The sequence below is a fragment of the Suricata suricatta genome, chromosome 2 (assembly GCF_006229205.1).
Source record: "Suricata suricatta isolate VVHF042 chromosome 2, meerkat_22Aug2017_6uvM2_HiC, whole genome shotgun sequence".
Taxonomy (NCBI): Eukaryota; Metazoa; Chordata; class Mammalia; order Carnivora; family Herpestidae; genus Suricata; species Suricata suricatta.
The window spans coordinates 27,720,859-27,742,749 of record NC_043701.1 but is presented as its reverse complement, the minus strand read 5'-3'; the positions used below and the strand labels follow the sequence as shown (position 1 = coordinate 27,742,749).

The 21,891-nt window shown below is 40.1% G+C and overlaps 1 protein-coding gene across 16 annotated transcripts in view; it reads right to left on the bottom strand.

Moving 5' to 3' along the window:
* Positions 1-21,891, bottom strand: part of CADPS2 (calcium dependent secretion activator 2) — a 522,703-nt gene that overhangs the window by 334,544 nt on the left and 166,268 nt on the right. For all 16 annotated transcript variants that reach the window (XM_029924158.1, XM_029924180.1, XM_029924174.1 and 13 more), the window contains exon 3: positions 5,664-5,996. In XM_029924158.1, the coding sequence (XP_029780018.1) occupies positions 5,664-5,996 (333 nt within the window). The remainder of the gene's footprint in view (positions 1-5,663; positions 5,997-21,891) is intronic.

Here is a 21,891-nt window from a genome sequence, read left to right as displayed (position 1 = left end):
AAACTGAAAATCAATGACTTTTTTTTTTTTTTTTTTTTTTTACTTCTCAGCGAACTAGGATTGCAGGGCAGGCCACTAACCCAAAACCTAGAGACACAAAACCAGAGAGGCACAACACAGGAAGCACAAGTCAATGGAGGCCATAAAGAGTAAAACTACTTACTTGCCTAGTAATTTAGACAAATCACTAACAGCTGAGCGCAGAGTGAGACATGCCTAGGGCTGCACTCAGAAGGGGGCTCCCACACTCTACTGGCCTTTACTTCCAGTAACCCCACCAAGGTCTCACGGTAGGGATCCAAGAAAGATCCCCACATGGCAGGAAGAGGGGAAGAAAAGCCACGGTTAGACCTCCCAGATTCTTCCCCCTAACGAAGGGGGATGGATTTTGCCATAAGGAGACATGATCCCCGTTGGAGAGAAAGAAGGCTGCCCTCTGCAGTCTCAGCAGCCTCCTGAAGTCTTCCACTGGGAAAACCAACAGCGGAGGGAACAGGCGGCACGGCTTTAAGGGTACAGACTGGGGATGCTTCAGGTAAGAAAAGGAAAAAGGCACGTGGTGGGGAGGGAAGTGACACTCTTAGACAAGGGACAGAAGCACTCATGAAGGCTGCAGCCCTGAGATCGGGGCCCACCAAAAGTCCAAGATTCAGGCAGACTGTAGGACAGTCCCTACTCCCCAACATCACTCCAGTGTCACAAGCAGAGAATCACAGGTGACCGAGATGCAAGACAGAACCTTTCTGAAGAGGAATACTTAGGGAAGCCTAAAGTCAAATCCTGCATTCAACAGCCTAACTTCCAGTCAAATTAATGTAAATCCTCACACTAAAGGAAAATATGTCTTAGTTCTTATTATCTGATACAACAGGTCTGGCTTTTAACAAAAAAATTACAAAGCATGCCATAAAAGAAAAAGAAACATAGTCCGGAAAGACAAAGGAAGCATCCCAACAGGATTTAGGGGTGACTGAGATGTTACAGCTTAAAAATAAGTTTAAAGAACTATTGTTAATATGTTAAGGGCTCTAATGGAAAAAGTTAAAATCATGCAGGAACAGATGGGTCATGTAAACAAGGAGGTAGGAACCCTCAAAAAGGTCTCAAAAGGAAATGGTAGAGATCAAGAACATTAGCAGAAGTGAACAGTGCCTTTGATGGGCTCATCGGTAGACCGATGATTTTGAGGAGAGTCCATGAACTTGAAGAAAATCAACATAAATTTCCCAATCTCAAATGCAAAGAGAAAAAACTAAAATAATTCTAAAAACCCAACCAAACAAAATACCCTAAGACAGTGGAGAACAATATCAAAGAGGAGTGATATAAACATAACTAAGTTCTAGAAGGGAATAGGACAGAAGGAAAATGTGAAGTAATCAAGGCCAAGAATTTTCCAAATTCAATAACAAACACCAACACACAGATCCAGAAAGCTCACAGAATGCCAAGCAAGGGAAATAACCTAAAGCCTATATTTAGGTATATCATATTCAAATTGCAGGAAAAAGAAAACACTCAAGTCAAAAGAGCTGCAGACTTTCCATCAGAAAGCATCCAAGCAAGAAACTCGTGAAGTGAAACATTTAGAATGTTGAAATAGAAAAAAAGAATAGAAAAAAATCAGCTGATACTCTTATATACAGTGAAATTATCCTTTAAACATGAAGGAAAAAAAGACTTTCTCAAACACAAAAACTGAAGGAACTCATTGCCAACAGTCCTTCCTTACAAGAAAGATTAGAACAAAGATAAAAAAAAAAAGGACACCAGTCAGAAACTTGGGTCTGCATGAAGAAAGAGGGTGAGGAGAAGAAATGAATGAAGTAAAATGGATATTTTTAAAAAAAAATTTTCTTATTCTCAATGTCCAAAAGTTAGCTATTTAAAGCAATAATAGTCAATAATAACAACAATGTGTGGGTAATAACATCAAGGAAATGAATGACAGAAATGTCAGTGGAATAAATGACAGATGTCCTAAGAGAGTAGGGAGGAACTGGGAATTCCTTGTTACTGGAATTGGGGCAGCTGTACTACACTTGAAGCTCCTATAGTCTTATTTGAATGTGGACCTAAGAGTGTTTTGAAATACAGATTGTAAACCCCAGAGTTACTCTAACCAAGTTTTTAACAAGTTTAAAACAAAATAGTACATCAAAAGAAAATCCTATAAAATGGAATCCCATAAAATGTTCAATTCAAATGAGAGAAGGCAAAGTGGGTGGGGAAGGGGACAAAGAAAAAATTTAAGGAATTGAAAACACTTACAAAGACTAGAATTTGAACAGACCATATCATATTTTTTGCATATAATAGCTCTTTATTATTTAAATTTCAGTTAGTCAACATATAGTTCAATATTGGTTTCGGGAGAAGTCAGTGATTCCTCACTTACACGTAACAGCCAGAGCTCATCACAGTAAGTGCCCTCCTTAGTACCCATCACCCACCTAGTCCATCCCCCACCCACCTCCCTCCATCAACCCTCAGTTTGCTCTCTATCCTTAAAGAGTCTCTGGTGGTTTCCCTCTCTTCTCTTCACCCCTCTTCCAAATGATCATCTGTTTTGTTTCTTAGGTTCCACATAAGTGAAATCATATGGCATTTGTCTTTCTCTGACCTATTTCAGTTAGCACATACATCCTAGCTCCATCCACGTCACTGTAATGGCAATATTTTTTAATGTGTATTTTTGAGAAAGAGGGAAGATGAGAAAGAAGGAAAGGGAGGGAGGGCAAGTGAGCATGAGCTGGGGAGGGGCAGAGAGAGAGGGGCAGACTTAGAATCTGAAGCAGGCTCCAGGCTCTGAGCTGTCAGCACAGAGCCTGAGGCAGGGCTCAAACTCACAAACTGTGAGTTCATGAACTAAGCAGAACTCAGACACTCAAAACAATGGAGACACCCAGGTACCCCAAGATTTCATCCTTTTTGATGGCTGAGTAATATTCCAGCGCGCGCGCGCACACACACACACACACACACACACACACACACCTTTATCCATTAATCACTCAATGGACATTTAGGCTCTCTCCATAGTTTAGCTCAGCTATTGCAGACAATGCTGCTATAGACTTTGGGGTGCATGTACCCCTTTGAATCTGTGTTTTTGTATCCTTTGGGTAAATACCTATCAGTGCAATCACTGGATAGTAGAGTACTTAGTTCTATTTTTAACTTTTTGGGTAATGTCTACACTGTACTCCAGAGTGGCTGCACCAGTTTCATTGCCACAAACAGTGCAAAAGGGTTCCCCTTTCTCCACATCCTCACCAACACCTGATGTTTCCTGTGCTGTCAATTTTAGTTGTTCTGACAGGTGTGAGGTGGTATTGCATCATGGGTTTGATTTGTATTCCCTGATGATGAGTGATGTTGAGAATCTTTTCATCTGTCTGTTGGCAATCTGGATGTCTTCTTTGTAAAAGTGTCTGTTCATGTCTTCTGTTCAGATCTTAATTGGATTGTTTTTTGGGTCCTGAGTTTGAGAAGTTCTTTATAGATTTTGGATACTAACCCTCTTTCAGATGTGTCATTTGCAAGTATCTTCTCCCATTCGGTAGATTGCCTTTTAGTTTTGTGTATTATTCCCTTCAGTGTGCAGAAGCTTTTTATCTTGAAGTTCCAGTAAATTCATACTTGCCTTTGTTTCCCTTGCCTTCGAGGACAGGTCTAGCAAGAAGTTGCTATCGCTGAGATCAAAGAGGTTGCTGCCTATGTTCTCCTTTTAGATTTTGATGGTTTCCTATGTCATATTTAGGTCTTTCATCCATTTTGAATTTATTTTTGTGCATGGTGTAAGAAAAGTGATCCAGTTTCACTCTTCTGAATGTCACAGTCCCCTTGCAATTGTACTAAAAACAACAGGATACCTAGGAATAAACCTAGAGGTAAAAGATCTGTACCCTGAAAACTATAAACACACTCATGAAAGAACATTCCATGCTCATGAATTGGAAGAATGAATATTATTAAAATGTCTATACTACCCAAAGGAATCTACATATTTAATGCAATCCCTATCAAACTACCAACATCATTTTTCACAGAGCTAGAACAAACAATCCTAAAATTTGTATGGAACCACAGAAGACCTTGGATAGCCAAAGCAATCCTGAAAAAGAAAAACAAAAGTGGAGGTATCACAATTCCGACTTCAAGCTGTAGTCATCAAGACAGTATGGTACTGGCACAAACATAGACACTCAGATCAAAGGAACAGAATAGAAAACCAACTAAATCACTTTAAATATGAACAGTCTAAACACATCCAATGAAAGACAGAATGTCTAACTGGATTAAAAAAGAAAAAACCAAGAGGCAATTTTATGTTGTCTATAAAAAGCCCACTTTAAACATAAGAAATCAGATAGGTTAGCAGTAAACAGGTGGAGAAAGACACCAGGCTAACTCCAATCAAAAGAAAGCTGGAGTAGCATATTAGTTTAAGACAAAGTTAAGACTTCAAAAAAAAAAAATCAGAAATAGTGGGATTTTATATAATGATAAAGGAATTACATAACCAATATAATATTGTTATTAAAAAATAAACTGATAGGTTCACAGAAATTTTATGACCCTGTAACACCTAGGATAAATTCCAATGCACTTGTAAAAATTCATTTTAGAGATCTATCTGCTTTATTAGACTTCAACGTATGGAGATATAGAGAATATTTTCTTTTGCTCAGCTTGGTTTCCCCAACACCCAACTCAATAAATATCTACCAAAGGTGTGAATATGGATTTCATTAAGTTATGCTCATCAATTTAACTCTATTAGTGAGCTACCATTACATTAAAGTACAAATATCTTTTAAAACAGAAGACTTTGGTTTTATTGTCATCCTCCACTATTACCAAATAGCCATGAAGTTTGAAAACAGTATAAAACAATTATGATGATCCACAAATTACTACTGCAAAGCAAATGATACACATTGAACACAGAAATTGAGAAAATTGTGAAAAGATTAAAAATAAATGTAAATGTATGAAGATTATAGAAGTACAACTCTTAATGCATGGATTTCAAACTGCCAAATTCTGTCAATTTAAATTGTATATTAAGGCATAAATAACTTGTACCACGAAAATAAGCAAACAAAATGCACACATGAAATGACATTATTAGACAGATCATAGGGTCCAAAGATGAAAAATGTGGTATATGATACTTTATTCAATTTTTCCTATGTATGATTAGAAATAACATCTGAAGAGAAAAAATACTTATCATTTGGTCATCTCCAAACTACATAGTTCAGCAACATTTGGGTTCCATAAAACCCAAATGACCAGTATATCTTTGTGAAAAAGTTATTTTGCACTCAGGAATACCTGTTTATTTTAAATTGCCTAACTTCTCAGATAACAGATGATTTTCACTTTTTTACTTGGGGCCTGCTCCATATATACCCAATAGGTGAAAATCTGAGGTCCTCAAATAGGATGCATAGGAACAATTATTCATAGGATAAAAGGTTCTTCCCCTATCAAATGTCTTTCAAAGGTTCTTTCAAATACCACTACTCAATTTACTAAAATTCATTTCTACTCAACTTTTCAGCCAAATGATTATAAAATGTACATTTTCATAGGCTGGCAAACATTTGATGTTCTTTCTGAGCCAGGGGGAATAGGAAACGTGGACCACTTACCTGACATGCATTATAAAGGAGCTGGTGTTCTAGTTTTTTAATACCCAGAATCTGCTGGAACATCTCATAGAGTTGTTCCTTGCTCAGAATCAGTTCAGACACAGCACTTAGGGCCATTCTGTTGGATTGTTTGCACAAGTCCTCTTCACCTCTGTAAATGGCATCATATTTGGCTATCCATGAACTGAGTACAGTCTCTTTGCTCAAGCCATCAATTTCTGGAAGACTCCGCACACGTTTTTCTATGTTTTTCTTAAACACCTCTCTGAAGTCATTAGCAGAACATCCTCCACTCTGAACCATTCTGGCCACTCGATCACTCTTCAGAAAAACCTAGAAGACATATACACACATACACACACAAAACAAACAAAAAACCATTTACCATTAGGCAAGACCACTAACACTTGCTTTTGGCAATCCAGTCAGAATGAAAATGTCAAATATGTTTTCTAGCACGTGGTACCTAGTAACATAACGGAGTTCTCAAATCTTCTAAAATGACTAAATGTTTACAAGAGGCAGTAGTGAATGCTGAGAAATCTGTAACATGAGCCAACCTGAACCACACACACCGCTACTGAAGGTCATGGGCATATCTGCAACTGAATCTTTTCAGAGTTAAGAAGGTAACTGGAGACATCAACTCACCTTCTTTATCTGTACTTACGAGTTCAAGCTAGGTTTACAGCAGCGAGACGGGTTCCAATTATTTGAGTCAGAATCTGAAGGGCAATAGTGGGGCAAGTCTAGTATCCAAATCAATACCTAGCACGTATAACTATTAAACAAAACTGCTCCACAGCTGAGGGATTAGGGAACAAGCTTCCCTAACCCTGACTTCTCTAGTCCACCAACTTCTCCCACATGTCTGGTAGCTGGTAAGAATGCAGGACAGAAAAGCAAAATCTCTAAGAAGCATCTAGCAGTCTGCTAACAACAGGTTAAGAAATAGACAGATTTATGAGATATATAGGAAGAAATGGAAAATAATAATAAGGTATTACTGTATAACACATCACACTTGGCCTTAAACCTCTCCTTTAAGTTACAGACCCAAGTATGAGCAAATATTGGTCAAAATTCAAATATCTATTCTCTCATCAATAGTCCTAAGAATCTTCTACAAATCAGATAAGACTGCTTCTATTCTTTCTTTTCCTATAATGACAAGTTCTTCCCGACAAGCCTGTAGGATTATTCAGTGCAGTTCCAGGAGTTTCATCTGTGAAGCTTATGAAACAAAAAATCCATGTTCTTTTTTATGCTAAGAACGGACTGTGAACACTGGCACTCCGAGTTATGACCCCACTATTTAGACTAGGCTCTTGTCTTGCCTCTCTGCAGGTTGGTAAGCGGCACACACATTCCGTATGAAGTGACCCCACTGGTCCCATTGACTGTCACCTGACTCCAAACTTTTTCCTCAACATTTTCTTTCTTTCCTTTTAAAGTCATTCACACAAAAAATGGTTTCCTATCTTTGTTCACTGGCCAGAAGATTCCTTACTCTCAAACATTTTGGTTGACTAATGTACTGAAATAGGGGTTGTAAATGCTACATTAGACAAGCATTTAAGACATACACAAAATGCTTCCTCTCTCTTTACCAGCTATGGCTCAGTTATTATAGAAAATAATCTTATTTTCTAGGTTTCTAAGCTGAAACCAATTCCTCAGTGACAGATGTAACAACGCTTTTATTTTAGGCAGATCAATGGAAACGAAGATATTTAACAATGTACTTTGTCCAAGAACACCATTAACAACTTCAATACACATGGGCGTGCCTTCACCTCTTGTCTAATCTTCATCTAACTGCAAAACTCTCAGTAGGCACTAGAATTAAAGATAAATTACATATATGTATTTTTTTCTAATTCTGGTGATACTGGCATATTGTTAAATGGAGACATAGAGAAGCTCAGTGGTTAATTTATTGCTTTTCTGTGTTACCCTCCCCCCCCAGTACCCTGCTTGTGTCAGCACAACTTTATAGGGTGTTGGAGGGACACTGGAGGAAGAGGGGTTCTTTTTCTGGTTCTCTTCTTATACCTGAAGGCATGTGGCACCAATCCCTAGAAAGTTTCTCCCCAGTCCCCTCCCCCCGGCAGATTTCCAGTGAGTTCTGCCGAGCAGCACCTCAGAAGGCAGATATCCCCCTCCCCCAGAGGCCCCCTCTCCCAGAGTCCCATTAGCGTGATGCTTCAGTGAACATCTCTGCCATGTAGGGCATGCCCCATCTCCTCCAACAAGGACCAGATCTCAGCCTTTGAGGTAGGGAGTGGGACTCTCTTCCAGATTTGTTCCTTCCCCCGTTGCTGTGCTCCCATGTTCTTCAGTTTTCCTCACCCATTGTAACCAAGCTCTCGTTGATTTTATTAAATTGTCCCTGCTCAATTGTGTTTCTGTCTCCAGACTGCACCCTGGTATAGAGATACTGAAATGATGTAAGGAAGGTTATTTCTATAGGAGATTATTTGAAGTTGAGACAAACAACTTTTAAAATTTTGGTAGTTGTGTGTATAGCTGGAAACAGCGAGATATTTTTAATGTGCAAAATAAATACCTTAAGACTGGCTTCAGAAAAGCTTTTAATTACTTGGTATTTGATACTTTAAGTTGGCAGGCATTTTATGTTTTCTCAACTTCTCCTGCCTAACACAGTGCTAAATTCTACCAAGGAACCCAACAATGTTTTTGAAGCAAGGATAAAAAGGAGTCTCTGGAGTCTTAAATCCCCTATAAAACCATATGTGAAATCACAGTAACTCAGTCAAAATATAGGTTATTTATGCATATTTACTAAATAACCATGTGTCAGGCATTTTGCTAAATAATGAGGGGACATAAGAGTGAATGGGCCAGAGACCCTGCCCTCAAAGTTCACTCAACCAAAGAGATGCAGGATAAATAATCAAATAAAACCAAGAATGGCAGCCTGTGCAAGGGGGCAGGAAGTGGGGGGAAGAAAAGGAACTCTGCTGTCTGGAGACAAAGTTGAGAACAAAGAAGACACAAAGACAGGGACCTGTGGATTTGAATGAACTGTGGGCTATAGGAGAAAAGGGAGAATAAAATACATTTCAGGAAGACAAAAGAAGTATAAAGGCATAGAACAGCATGGCCTTTTGAGGGCAAGGTCAGAATCTTCATACTGCAGAAGCTTTAAAAGTAAGGGTGAGGGGAGCAAAAGTGTGCCAAGCAGACCAACAGAGACCAGATGGCAAAACGCACTGTGAGCCAAGCAAGGGATCTCAGCTCTCTCTGAGGACAGACAGCCAATGGCGGCAGGGCCCCCCAGGTACTGAGACATTGAGAAGCAGGAGTTACATTACCAACTGGTAGCAGCACCGAAGATAGAGGACGATAAACCACAACAGAGATCTCGTTATCAGTCATCCTACAAGTACGGTAGACCAGGTGAAAGCAGGAAGGGCTTGATCTAGAGATCAAGATCTAGGTCATGAACTAGAGAACTAGGGAGAGGTAAGAGGGAGTTAAAAGACAGAATTAACATGTATTATGATTTACAGAATGAGGAAAAGCAGAAAAAGTTCTATAGGGTACCTGGACTCCATTAACCAAAAATAAAGAATGAAAGAAGCCAGCTAGAACACCTTACTTTTATTCGGGGGGGGGGTGTATATGGAGGGGGGTCAGGAGGGGTCACGGATTATTTAGTTTGGCAGAGGTCAGGTTTGAAGACAAAGTAAACTAAAAACAGAGTGAAGAAAGAAGAGGCAAAATAGGACCTATTTGCTATCTGGAGGGGAGATCATCTCAAGAGAAATCAACTAAATTTAGAACAGATGTTTTCATTAAGAAGCATCTTTATCACCAGAGGTCACCTTTGACAGAGTAGACTTTGTGGGGTGGGAGAGAGCGGGAGCCAATCTCTAGGAGAGGAAAGGGGATAGGCTGCAAAAATGAAGACAGCGAACATGGAAACAAGAGAGAAGAGGGCAAGAAGGTTGGGAAATTATAGTTAGGCGACAAGGGACACAAATCAGTAAAGAGGTACTTTAAGGTATGGATGACAGAAAATACTGATGGTATGTCACTTCTGAGCTCTGTTGACAAAAGACCCTGGCATGCTCTCCCTCTCCCCCATCATTTGTGCTGGGGAAGCAAGCTGCTGTGAGGCAAAGAAAGGAGACTTTCAGTGAACTAGGTCACCGAGAACCATGCAAGTGTGGACAGCGAATTCTTTAGTCCCAACTGAGCCATGAGATAATGGTGGTCTTAGCCAACAGCTAGATTGCAACTTCATGAGACCCTAAGCAGAAACATCAGCTAAGCTATGCCCTGATCCCTCACGCTGAGGTACTGAGAGATGACGTGTACACATTTATCATTTTAAGCTGCTAAATTTTAAGATAATTTGTAGGACAGTAATACACAATACAGTCATATACCCATATGGGTCATATATTACTTCATTTGGGTCTCAGTTATATCATTTTCTGAGAGGAAACACCCCCTACCCCCCATTCAATTTGTCATTCTTACCCTCGTATCTCACTCTAATTTTCTTTTTAGTACCTAGCAGCATATACACGTTTATTTCCCCCAAGAAGAAAGCAAGCACCACTGGAGCAGACACTTGGTATGGTTTGCTGGTGAACCCAGTGCCTTATACAGAGCCTGTCTTACAATAGGAGCTCAATTAAGATTTGTTGGAAAAAGTACTATCTGTGGACTTTGAATTTTCTAAAGCTAAGGAAGAGGATTAGATAAGCATCTAGCTCACAGATTTCCTGAGATATGGACGAATATGTGAGAGAGGCCATGAGATGGCTTCCTTACTGATTCCTTCCCCCAGTCACCCTGAATCAGCCCGATCTGGCCGTGTTTGCATGCAATCCTAGCACCTTTTTCTTTTAAAGTACTTAGCACTTTGTCACTGTGATAATTAAGTGAAGGTTCTATTGCCATCTTTTTTTTTTTTTTTTTCTCCATAGGTAGTAAGTTCCAAAGTCAAAGACGGTATCATTCAGGACTGTCTCTGTAGCACCTACCACCAGGCCAAGCACAGAACAAGCACTTAGAAAATATCCATGGAATGAATAAATGAAGATGGTTTAGATGGTTATTCTTCCATCCATGTACTTGCATAACTTAAATAACTAACACTTACTGATTTTCAATTATATGCTTAACTTAAAATATGGAGCTTGTCCACATGAATGGGACAGAAAAACATCTCAAAATTATCAGCAGTGTCATAAAGGTAAGTAAAACTAGTTTTGTGAGAAAAAGAAAAGATATGTTGTTTTAAAACAATGTCTGGGGGTGCCTGGGTGGCTCAGTTGAGCATCTGACTCTTAATTCTGGCTCAGGCCATGATTGCACAGTTCATGGGTTTGAGCCCCACACTGGGAGTAGAGCCCACCTGGGATTCTCCGTCCCCAACCCCTGCCCTGCTGGTGTGCACATGTGCTCTCTCAAAATAAACTTTAGGGGGGCACCTGGGTGGCTCAGTCAGTTAAGTGTCTGACTTTGGCTCAGGTCATGATCTTGCAAGTTCATGGGTTTGAGCCCCACATTGGGCTCTGTGCTGACAACTCAAAGTCTGAACCTGCTTTGGATTCTGGGTCTTCTTTTCTCTCTGCCCCTCACTCTGAACATGCTGCTGGGCTCTTGCTTGAGTGCTCGCACTCTCTCTCTCTCTCTCTCTAATCTGCTGTAATCATAGAAATGATAATTTTTAAAGTTTTTTCAGGTGTTAAAAATTATGAAAAATAATGATGGATTTAGTCCCATTAGATATAAACTATCTTAATCCTCCAACCTTTCACAGGAACAATTGTCAAGTTAAAGGCAGGTAGAGCAGAGCCACATGAAGAGGCTGGTTCTAGGAATTGGTCTCCAAGCCTTGGGTGATTGGGGTCCCCACAATCACCCTCCCTGTGCTTTCAATTATATTTCTCTTTTATAGATTAAGTGTTTTAGGCTGTGAAGTGACTGGCCTCAGGTCAGAGCCTAATGGAATCCGAAAGCAAGATTCCTTTACTTACTCTCCTCTCTCACTTACCCAGTCCTATCAAGGGTTCACCCCTCATGGCCATTGATTCTGATGGGTGCTGGTCAACATCTGTGGCGTTACCAATGAATGACCTTATGTGAAAATGCCACTGAACACACCCATCCAATTCAGTGTGGGAGGAACGTCACATTCAAACCAGAATATACCATGTAGTCACATTTTCTCCCCATTTTAATGAGTTATACCTTATACAGGGGCCCCCTGAGTACCACCAATGGCTAGCCTTTCCATTCACCTGCTCAGTTTATATACCAAAGAAGTCACTAATACTTTCATGTCGTGGGGAATAGAAAAATTGAAATATGATGACCAAAATAGGAAACTCTATCCACAAAAGGTAAATCTGCTCAGCGTCCAAATAAAACTTCAAATACACTTTTCCACAGAAGGACTTATTGTTCACCCATTGCTTTTGATCTGATCCATGCATTGCTTCTCTGACTCAGAAGGATTGTATAATGACAAGAAAAATGTTATCTGCAGGCCAAGTCACTGTGGCTATCTAGGAGACGGCTCCTGGGAAAGCTGCCAGCATGTGCTCAGCCAGGAAAACATGGAGAAAGTACAAGAGCCCCACTTACAAGAGATGCCCTTCTCTCCTCAAAAACAGCAACTACTATTTCCCACATGGAGGTTTATGCACAGAGAAAGAGTGGCTGTTTTTAAAACTATTTTTCAGGTGTTATCAATTCATGAAGCTTAAGAGTGATGAATTTAGTCCCACTACATGTCAATTTCTAGTTTTCCAGGATCAACGCCAAGATCTATCAGGTCACTTCCCAGCCCCACAGCCACTCAATAGGTTCCCTATTGGCTGTATCAGGCCAGTCGTCTCATCCACTGGGTCTCCTACAGGCTGCCCTCATGGTCTTCTCGTCTGCCTGTCTGGAGAATGTATTTTCCAATAAATGGAAGATTTATTCAGCTCAGCCCTCTACAAATTCCCTCCCCTATACCTCACCTATTTCTCCCGTAAATATTTTATCAAAACATACTGTCTGGTGGGCAATGTGCTCGATGTTGGGGATGCGCTAGTGAGCAAAAGGCATTGCTGCCTTCACAGAATTTACACTAGAGGAAACAAACTAAACCGAGAGCAGTGAGGTGAAAATACTGGGAATTCCTGGAGCCAGGAGGCTTTGTAACAAGGTCCTGAACCTATTTGAGGAGGTCACAGATGATTCCTGAGGTGGTGGCTGGAGATAAGAAAATGAAGAGGAATGTTTGGAAACTAGGGGAGACCAAGGGATAGAGATGGGGAAACACAGCTGGCCGAAGTGGGTTGGAAAAGGCTCCTTAGGCATCAGTGAAGAGCCATGGCATCCAGTCGAGAAGGGGCTAGAGAGGAGGGACAGGTTTCAAAAGCCCTTGAAGATACCTGGTCTTTATCCCAAGAGCACAGAATGTCTTCCAAACATTTAAGTCAGGGAGTCCCATGATTAAAATAGTACTTTGAAAATAGCTAGAATACATTCTAGGAGTTTAGATACATTAACCTTCATAACACAAAGTACATGCCAGCATATACTTAAAAGATGTAAACAAGGGGGGAAAAAAAGGCAGAAGGGTAAAGAAACATGCCTGAGGTCACACAGCCAGACTGCCGAAGGGTCAAAGATTAAGGTCTGAGGTTCACCCTTGACCATACAATTGAAACGTGGGGATTTATCAACTTCTGCTTCATGAAACAGCTACAGAACTGAGTGGATGAAGAGAATTAGGAGGTATAGAATTTTCTCCAGTTACTCTCTATCTCCTTAGTGAAGCTTCCCACTGCCTTGATACCATCCTTTCACAGTGAGCCTTCTTCGGATTCCCCATCCTCTCTGAAGGAAAGAAGCAGAACCTGTTCTCACGGTGCAGCAAATTCTGTACAGCAATCCTGGCATCCTTCCCCTGCTTAGTCTGTGAACTTCATTAGAGCTGTACCTTTAGCCTCTGGAGGGTCTGGTATCATTCAATACTCAAAGTTTTAAAAAAAAATCATGAGGTCCTTGTAGTAGTAAGGGATTTGGGGAAGTTACTGGTTTACTGATTCGTTCAATGTTTTGATAGAAATCATAGGTACAAGTCACTTATTTGTAATACAATGTTATTAATAGTAAATTGTGGATCAGTTTGTTGTTGTGGTTAATGATCCTTCTTGACAAAAATAAGTTGACATCAGTTTTTTTTTGTTTTTACTGACCCACGAATTCCAAAGGTTTTGAAACCACTAATTTAATCAATCCCATTCGCTTTATCAAGTGTGAGAAAATAACTTAAAAATGATAGCAAACAATCTTATTTGAAAAATAAGTTAGGTAAGTGATAGAAAGCAGGTACTCTCAAATGACCCTTCCTTATAACTCACCTAAGGTCCACAGAGCAAATCTGAACCCCCTAAACTACTAAAGTCTTCTTGCATTGCCCTATAGTTTGGTTGACAAGAGCTTACATCCAAATGAACATAAAGGTGATTTGAAAATTATAAAGCTTTTTGGAAAATCACATACATGCTATTCCTATTATCAATATTACAAAGTTTAATTTTTTTGACGTTTATTTATTTTTGAGAGAAAGAGAGAGAGAGACTGTGAGTGGGGGAGGGGCAGAGAGACAGAGAATCTGAAGCAGGATCCAGGCTCCAAGCTAAAAGCACAGACCCCTATGCGAGGCTCGAACCTACGAGCTGTGAGATCATGACCTGGGCTGAAGTAGGCTGCCCAACCGACTGAGCCACCCAGGCGCCCAATATTACAAAGTTTCTATAAAGCTACTGCTTCTTCTAATATCAGCCAACAGCAGATCCTTCAGTTTTCTTTACAACTATTTTCCAGTTTAAAGATGTCATTAATCTTCCCTAAACCAATGGCAAACTTTCCTTAACCTTATAACTAAAGCAGCTGAAGCTGAAAAAAAGGTTATCAAGCCACTCACTCCAAGCACAAACACACCTGGAACCAAAATCACTGGGCGCTAGCTAGGAGTCCAATCTCCAGGCTGGATGGTTTAGGGTTCAAAGAAAAAAAATCATGTTCATAGTGGAAAAGCAAGCTAGGACATAGCAAATGTGAATTTCTACAGCCGCCGCCAGCTCTCCACCCAACCCTTCACTTTTATTTCATCCAGAGTTTCATGGAACCATAGGTAACACTGCTAAGTTCCTGGGTTGAGCTACCTCGTTCTATTTTATGAAGATGCCCCCCCCCCACCATGATAAGGAGAAAAAACTTTTTTTAACTTAGATTACTTTTGGAATCTCATAGTATCTAACTTTCAATAAATTCTTTATTGTATGCAACAAAGGTGCTCAGTCCTTTACTTCTACAATAATCCAACATCAATTTTGTAATTCTATTCACTTCATCCTCATATTTCTGTCACTCTCCTTTTATCAGTCAGAAAATAACGTAACAAAAACCAGAAAGGAATCAGACCTGGGTGCTCAAGGTGTGACACAAGCTGAGAACATGCAGCATTCCGGGTCGGTTTCCTCACTGGCGGAAGAGGGGGAACAGCTTTCTTCAGCACAACTTCTTAGTATTACACAGTACAGTCACGTAAGTGTTCAATCAGGGTTAAGGGAAGTGTGATCCATGGACCAATGCCAGCTCTCACATTATTGTCATCTGTCCATGAAGGACAGAGTACAGAGATGTTTTAGAAACTCACAGTGATGTGACAATGCCGTGAGTTTTATTCAACAGTTATGAAAGTATCCAAATGAAAAACTGGATAAAAGGCTTGTGGTGATTGGAAATCACTCATTTCACCAATCTTCGTTCCTTTATCAAATGTGAAAAAATCAGAAGCTAAAACGCCTAACGACTGCCTCCAACCCTAGATTCTACAAATGACATTTTACTCTAGTGGTTTCTTTCACATATCCAATCCATTCCTTCATCAACCCAAATTATTTTTGTTATGCATTTTCAGAGTAAATAAAACACATGGTTTTTATTTTTATAAAATAATCCATGATGGACTGGAAAACAAATCCTGGTCCCTTTGCTGCAGATACAATATCTCAGGAAACTTTTGAGAAGACAGGTGATATGCTAACGTTGGCACTGAAACTGAGAAAGACCATTTCTAAACGTTTTTTTTTCCTACAATACTTTCAGAGAATGAACTACGACCCTTTCATATTCTAGGTTTCTAAAACATGGATCTTAAGGATACCAAGTTATTTATTCATGATAAGTCAGGAGGCTACAGCAGAGAAATGAAGTTTCAAAATGAAAATGAAAAATATTTTTGGAAAGTCAATCTTCTAAGCAAACATTCTGCTATGGCAAAGTAAAATGAACCCAAAACTTGTTGAACTACAATCTATCTGGCATATAACTGTGCTCAGTAAATACCTGAATTTTTGTGGTTTATACCTTGTAGTTATTTGTTTTTCCACCAGATGGCTACTATGCATGAAATAACATTGTTGGATTTTAATCCCAGAATTTGTTTTTCAGGATAGAGAGGGACTTCAAGGGTACAAATCCCAGAGACCTTTCAAAACGTGGATTCCCTCACCACCACCATTAAAATGATATCTAAACAACACCCAATTCCTTTAGGAAAGAGAAACTCTCCACTGTTAGAGCGTGTCTAGGACAGCACCAACGACTGACAGGTTCCTTGTCTCCCGGGGGCAACACTTTCCTTACAGCTCTCGTTCTCTCCCAGACTTCTACCTCAGGTCACCCCAGGACAACCCCCATCCTTCAGAAGGCCGATCTTTGAGGCTTTTAATAGCAGTTAACACGGTCTTCAAGCTGCCAGGTTAAACACTCTTCAGATGACAGGTCCCCTTACCAGCCGGGGGGCTCTCCTCTGCAGGGCTGCACTTTCCATGCTTGTGTTCTGGTGCACGGCCCACATTCCTTCCCAGTCTTTGGCTCAATTCTTTATCTTCTTTGTGAAGTCTCCATTTTTATTTAATTTTTTAATTTTGAGAGACTGCAAGCGTGAGCAGGGGAGAGGGGCAGAAGGTGAGAGACTATCTTAAGCAGGCCCCACATTCAGCTCACACTGGGATCATGACCTGAGCCAAAATCAAGAGTTGGACGCTCAGTGGACAGAGCCACCCAGGAGCCCCAAAGCCTACATTTAAAACTCCAACTCTGATTCTGACAGTTTCCACCCTGTTTTCTGTTTGTTCTCCACAGCAATTATAACTACTTGGCATATTACATTTATCCTGGACCTTAATCACACTAGAAAGTTCCATCAGGGCAATGGGTTTTGTACGATTTCTGTATTTCCAGGGCAGTCAGTATTTGTTGAATGAATGAAATCATCAATGATTTTGCCATATGGGTAAGACTCCCACCATAACACGAAAAGGAGTAATTTCAGCTACAGAAGCAGTGCTGCTACTCACACAGAAGATGCCAAACATCTTCAGGTGGCTGGCATAGATGTGTATTTTCAGCTATATTTTTATGGACTCTAAACGGAGTCTCCCTCCAGTATTTGTGAAACTGGTTTTATGAATTCAAACCCAGGAATTTACATAATTCCCTTCTGCATTTCATGGATGGCCCCATTTTATTTTCACACCTACTAAGTAGATGGTATCAGAAACAATCCTTACCCAGTGCGTCGACTGCCCTACGTTTTTTTTCTGCTTTAAGGGTTTTTTCTAACCTTCTACTTTGGAAATCCTAAATTGTCTACAATCTCCCGCCTCCCCTCCCCTCCCCGCCCCCATTGCCTGGAAGTGTAATAGTGGTGGTAGAGAAACCAGAACTAGGAAAGGAGGAAGCATTTATATGCACAAGTCCTACATAAACCAGAGAAAAGTCAGGCCCATGAAAAATGCCTACTATGTATCTTAATATAATAGCAACTATGATTTGTGTACCGCTTTAAGATTCACATTTTTGTTTATACGATTTCTATGATGACAGCTGTGTGCTGCATCCTCTTCTGAAAATAAATGGACTCCCTAAGATAGTAGAGAACCCTAAACTTGAATGTCCATCAAAATCAGCAGGAAGACTTGTTGAATCAGGTTCTCTGCCCCCATCCCCCTCTCCAATTTTCTGGCTCCATAAGGTATACAGTGGGAGCCTAGAATCTGCACATCCCACAGTTTCAAGTGATGCTAACAGTACTGGCCTGAGGACCACTGTTCTGAGATGTTCTGCCTTGGGGGAAAGGATATGAATGGTGTGTAAAAAAAAAAAAAAAAAAAGCACAGTATTCTTTTCAATAGGCAACTGTGCTTATCCCTGAACATTCAAAATGGAGTGTTATCAATTATTAGCACAATTCTAATGATTTTTAACCCTCTCCAACTTCAGAGGAATAAAAGGCTACATAAAATTCATCAACTAATTCACTTTTTACATGAGATCAATTCCAGAATCCGTACTTCCTAAATGTAAGCAGACATTCCCCTTGAGCTCAACGTTCCTCCTCAATTAGATACATCCTCCCCTCAATCCTCACCCACCCTACTCCTGTATCCCTAATTGTCTTGAGATTTCTCCAGTTACCACTTCCACCCTCTTGCTAGTGCTCCCGATACCTTTTGGCTGGGAGTTTTCTTCTAAGGCCTAATTCTTTAAGTCCTCAAAATAGGACTCCTCTTAGTACATTCTGCTTAAAAACTGGTTTTTCAAACTAATTGCGGTGTTGTAGTAAAGGCCAGGAGCTGTGGAACCAGACCAAACACAGATCCTGCCACATAATAGCTGTTTAACGCCGGGCAAATTGCTTAGTCTCTGTGGGTCTCAATTTTATCATCTAAAGAATGGGGATACCTAATATCACGTACCTCAGTTCTTATTAGGGCTAAACAGAAGAGCAGCCTGCCATGCTGAAGCTGTTGTCACACTACCACCCTAACCATCGCTTTTTGAGAGAAAAAGCCATCCAGCACTATCTATGGGAATACCATAAAACCAAGGAGTCCTAAATAGTATTAAATTTCACATTTTAGTAAATTACCACTCTATATAAAAGTCAAGGGTACGTCGTTTTGTTAGTAAATCACCACAATTGAGTGCTTTGCACAGGTCCTTTTTTGTTATATTCCCATTTAATCCTTGCAGACCATATCTTCAGTTGTGTAGTGAAAGTTACCATAAATTCTGCAGGTTCCTCAAATCCAGCACTCTCAAAACATGACCTCTTCTACCCCAAACATTTGCGTCTCCTATTTTCTACCCCAGTGAACAGCATCATTATTACCTAGTGCCCCAGACAGAAATCTAGGAGTCATTCTTGACTCTTTCTCAACTCCTTCTGACCCTAACCCTTCTATTCTGTATTCACTGGAAATAAACAGAAGATGAAAGTTATGGGTATAAAGGCAACTTCTAAAGCCAGTACCAACCTGGTTTTTAAAAATCCGGGTAGAAAATACAAATCAGCAAATGAAATCAAAGGACATATGTTGAAGGTGAATTATCTTCCTCAATTCACCAACTACTGCTTTTGTTGACACTTTATCACTCCTGGATTCTTACAACAGCCTCCAGAATTCCTGGTCTTCAAGTTCCTTAACCAAAATTCTACATGACACTGATTTCTTTAGAAAACACTTGTTAAAACTTAACTATAGAGAACTGAGGATTGCTAGAGGTTGGGGTGTAGGATGGGTTAAATGGATGATGGGATTAAGGAAGGTCCTTGTGATGAGCAGAGGGTGTTTTAATAAATCAAATTCCACACCTGAAATTAATATTATACCATATGTTAGTAGGCATTTAAATACTTGAAAAAGAAAAAAATAGATTAAGACTCCATCATCTGGGGAGGGTAGGTGGCCTGGTTGGTTAAGTGTCTGACTCTTGATTTCAGCTCAGGTCATGACTGTGGGGTTGTGGGATGGAGGCCCGAGTCAGGCTCACGGCTGAGCATGGTACCTGCTTGGGATTTTTCTCTCTACCCCTCTCATGCACTCACTCTTTAAAAAAATAATAATAATAATCCACGATCAAGATTCTTAAATTCTTACATGATTATTTTACTGCCTGAATTACCAACAATATCTTTCTTTTGGGGAAAAAGAAAAACCACACTGTGGTTCATGTCCTTCCCTCCATTAAAATGCTCTTCTTTCCAAATGATAGGGAACTAACATTTGAAATGGAGCTAAGTGTTCCTTGCTTCTCTAGCTGAAGTCCATTCTGTCACACATTCCCAGAAGCCTTTATCAACTGCTCTTCATGCAATATCACCCTTCTTGTGACTTGGTATTTAGATTTCCACCTCAGTATTTTGAGTAAAGTAAAAACAAGTCAATAAGGAAGTAACCAGAAGGTGAAGCAGGGAATTCAATTAACATAAATGCTCTCTGAAAAAGCCCTATGGTAACAGTTCTCAATCTTGTCTGTATACTGGAACCAACTGGGTTCTGAAGCCTCAAAGCACAGGTCCTGGGTGAAAAAGCCTGGGCACAGAGAATTTTAAGAGCTGTCAACATGACGTTGATGTGTAGCCAAGGTCAAGAAGCACTGCTCCGTGGAAAATAAAAAAGGGTCTTAAGAGAATAAAGAATTTTTACATCTTTTAGTATATATTTTTGAGAGAGAGAGACAGAGTGCCAAGAGCAGAGGGGTAGAGAGCGAGAAAGACAAGGAATCTGAAGCAGGCCCCAGGCTCTGAGCGGTCAGCATAGAACCCAATGCAGGGCATGAACTCACAAACCCTGAGAGATCATGACCTAAGCCGAAGTAGGATGCTTAACCAACTGAGCCACCTAGGCACCCTGAGAATAAAGAATTTTTTAAAGGAAGTAACTATTTGGTAAAAATCAGGAGAGATGACTCAGACAGCACCAATGGTCCTGGAAAAAAAGTTTAGAAGGCAAGGAATTCAGTGGCATGTGGTAGAATCAAACAAATGGCTTACAGTTGGTTGTAGGCTGTATCTGGAAAAGAGATGGGCTGGAAGAGAATGGGTACTCTAGAATGAAAGACCAACAAAACCCTATAATGAGAAGACCAAGGGGTGAAAAGGGAAAAAAGGTCAGGTGAATTCAGAGAGACAATTCTGAAAAAGATGCTCTGAGCTGGGAAATTTTCAAAAATGACAGAAGCTAATGTGTGGCAACAATGGTGCGTTGTGGAATTGGGAAATGAACATTGCAGGTATAGAGAAGTTTTGAAATCAGGACTACCCTGGTTGTCACCAATGAGGAAAGTCAATGTCAGCAGGTGAAGTCACCAAGAAACTCTGTCTTGGAGGTCTGAGAAGACAGCACAATTGTGAAGACTCCCAGGCGGTACATTTATGAGCGAGGGGCGTGTCCGTGGAGGGGCGTGTCTGTGGAGGGGCTTTAACGCGCAGGAAGCGGCTACACTGAGGCATTATTCCCTCCTCTCCCAAAACAGTTCTTGCAGTTCAGAAAAACAGGCCTGTACTTTTCAGATATTTCTGTTGGTAACTGCAGCAACTCATAAACCACATTCTTCATCAGTAAGCACTAAACATTTAAAATGCACCAAATGCAAAGCCAAGTAAACTCTAAAATACAGACACTGGTCCCCATAGTAAATGACAGAGCAAGAACATGGAGTCATCGTTACTCCTTCACATTGCCATGTGTGAATTTTTTTTTAACATCAGCACTTCTCCAAATTCTGCTTTCCTTGTTTCCTGTGCACTAGTTCAAAAACCTGAAAGTCTATAGATGAAGAAAATACTGACTGTATTTTGGTATTTAACACCAAACTTAAATACCATCAGAAACGCCAGTTCTCAAGCTCACTAAGCCCTTTGAACTACATATACTACTGTAAATATTATGGTTGACCAACATTTCTCTGCAGTACAATTGCATTACTGTAATCCTATAGCAAGAGACAGGGATATAGTCCAGTGTGTCTTGTCATCCAAAAAAATGTATACATAAAAACACCTATTGTATCACCCAATCAGTGCTCAAGTTAAACCAAGTCATTTTCAGTTTAGTAAATAATTAAACCTCATCTATCCCAGTAATGAAGCAGAGAAGTTGCATTTTTATGAGGAATATCAAGCCCCTTGTTAATTCCCCACACCCACCTCTACCAGGGAATGCAGAAATATGTACAAAGAGGTGTAAGGGAAATGTATCATGACACTGGTGTTAGGAGCAAAACAATTCATATTATGGTCCCAAGCCATTATGACAAAATATGTTTACATCACTATGTATAAGAGAAAATGAAGTAGCACACAAAATGGTAACAATTTACAACAACA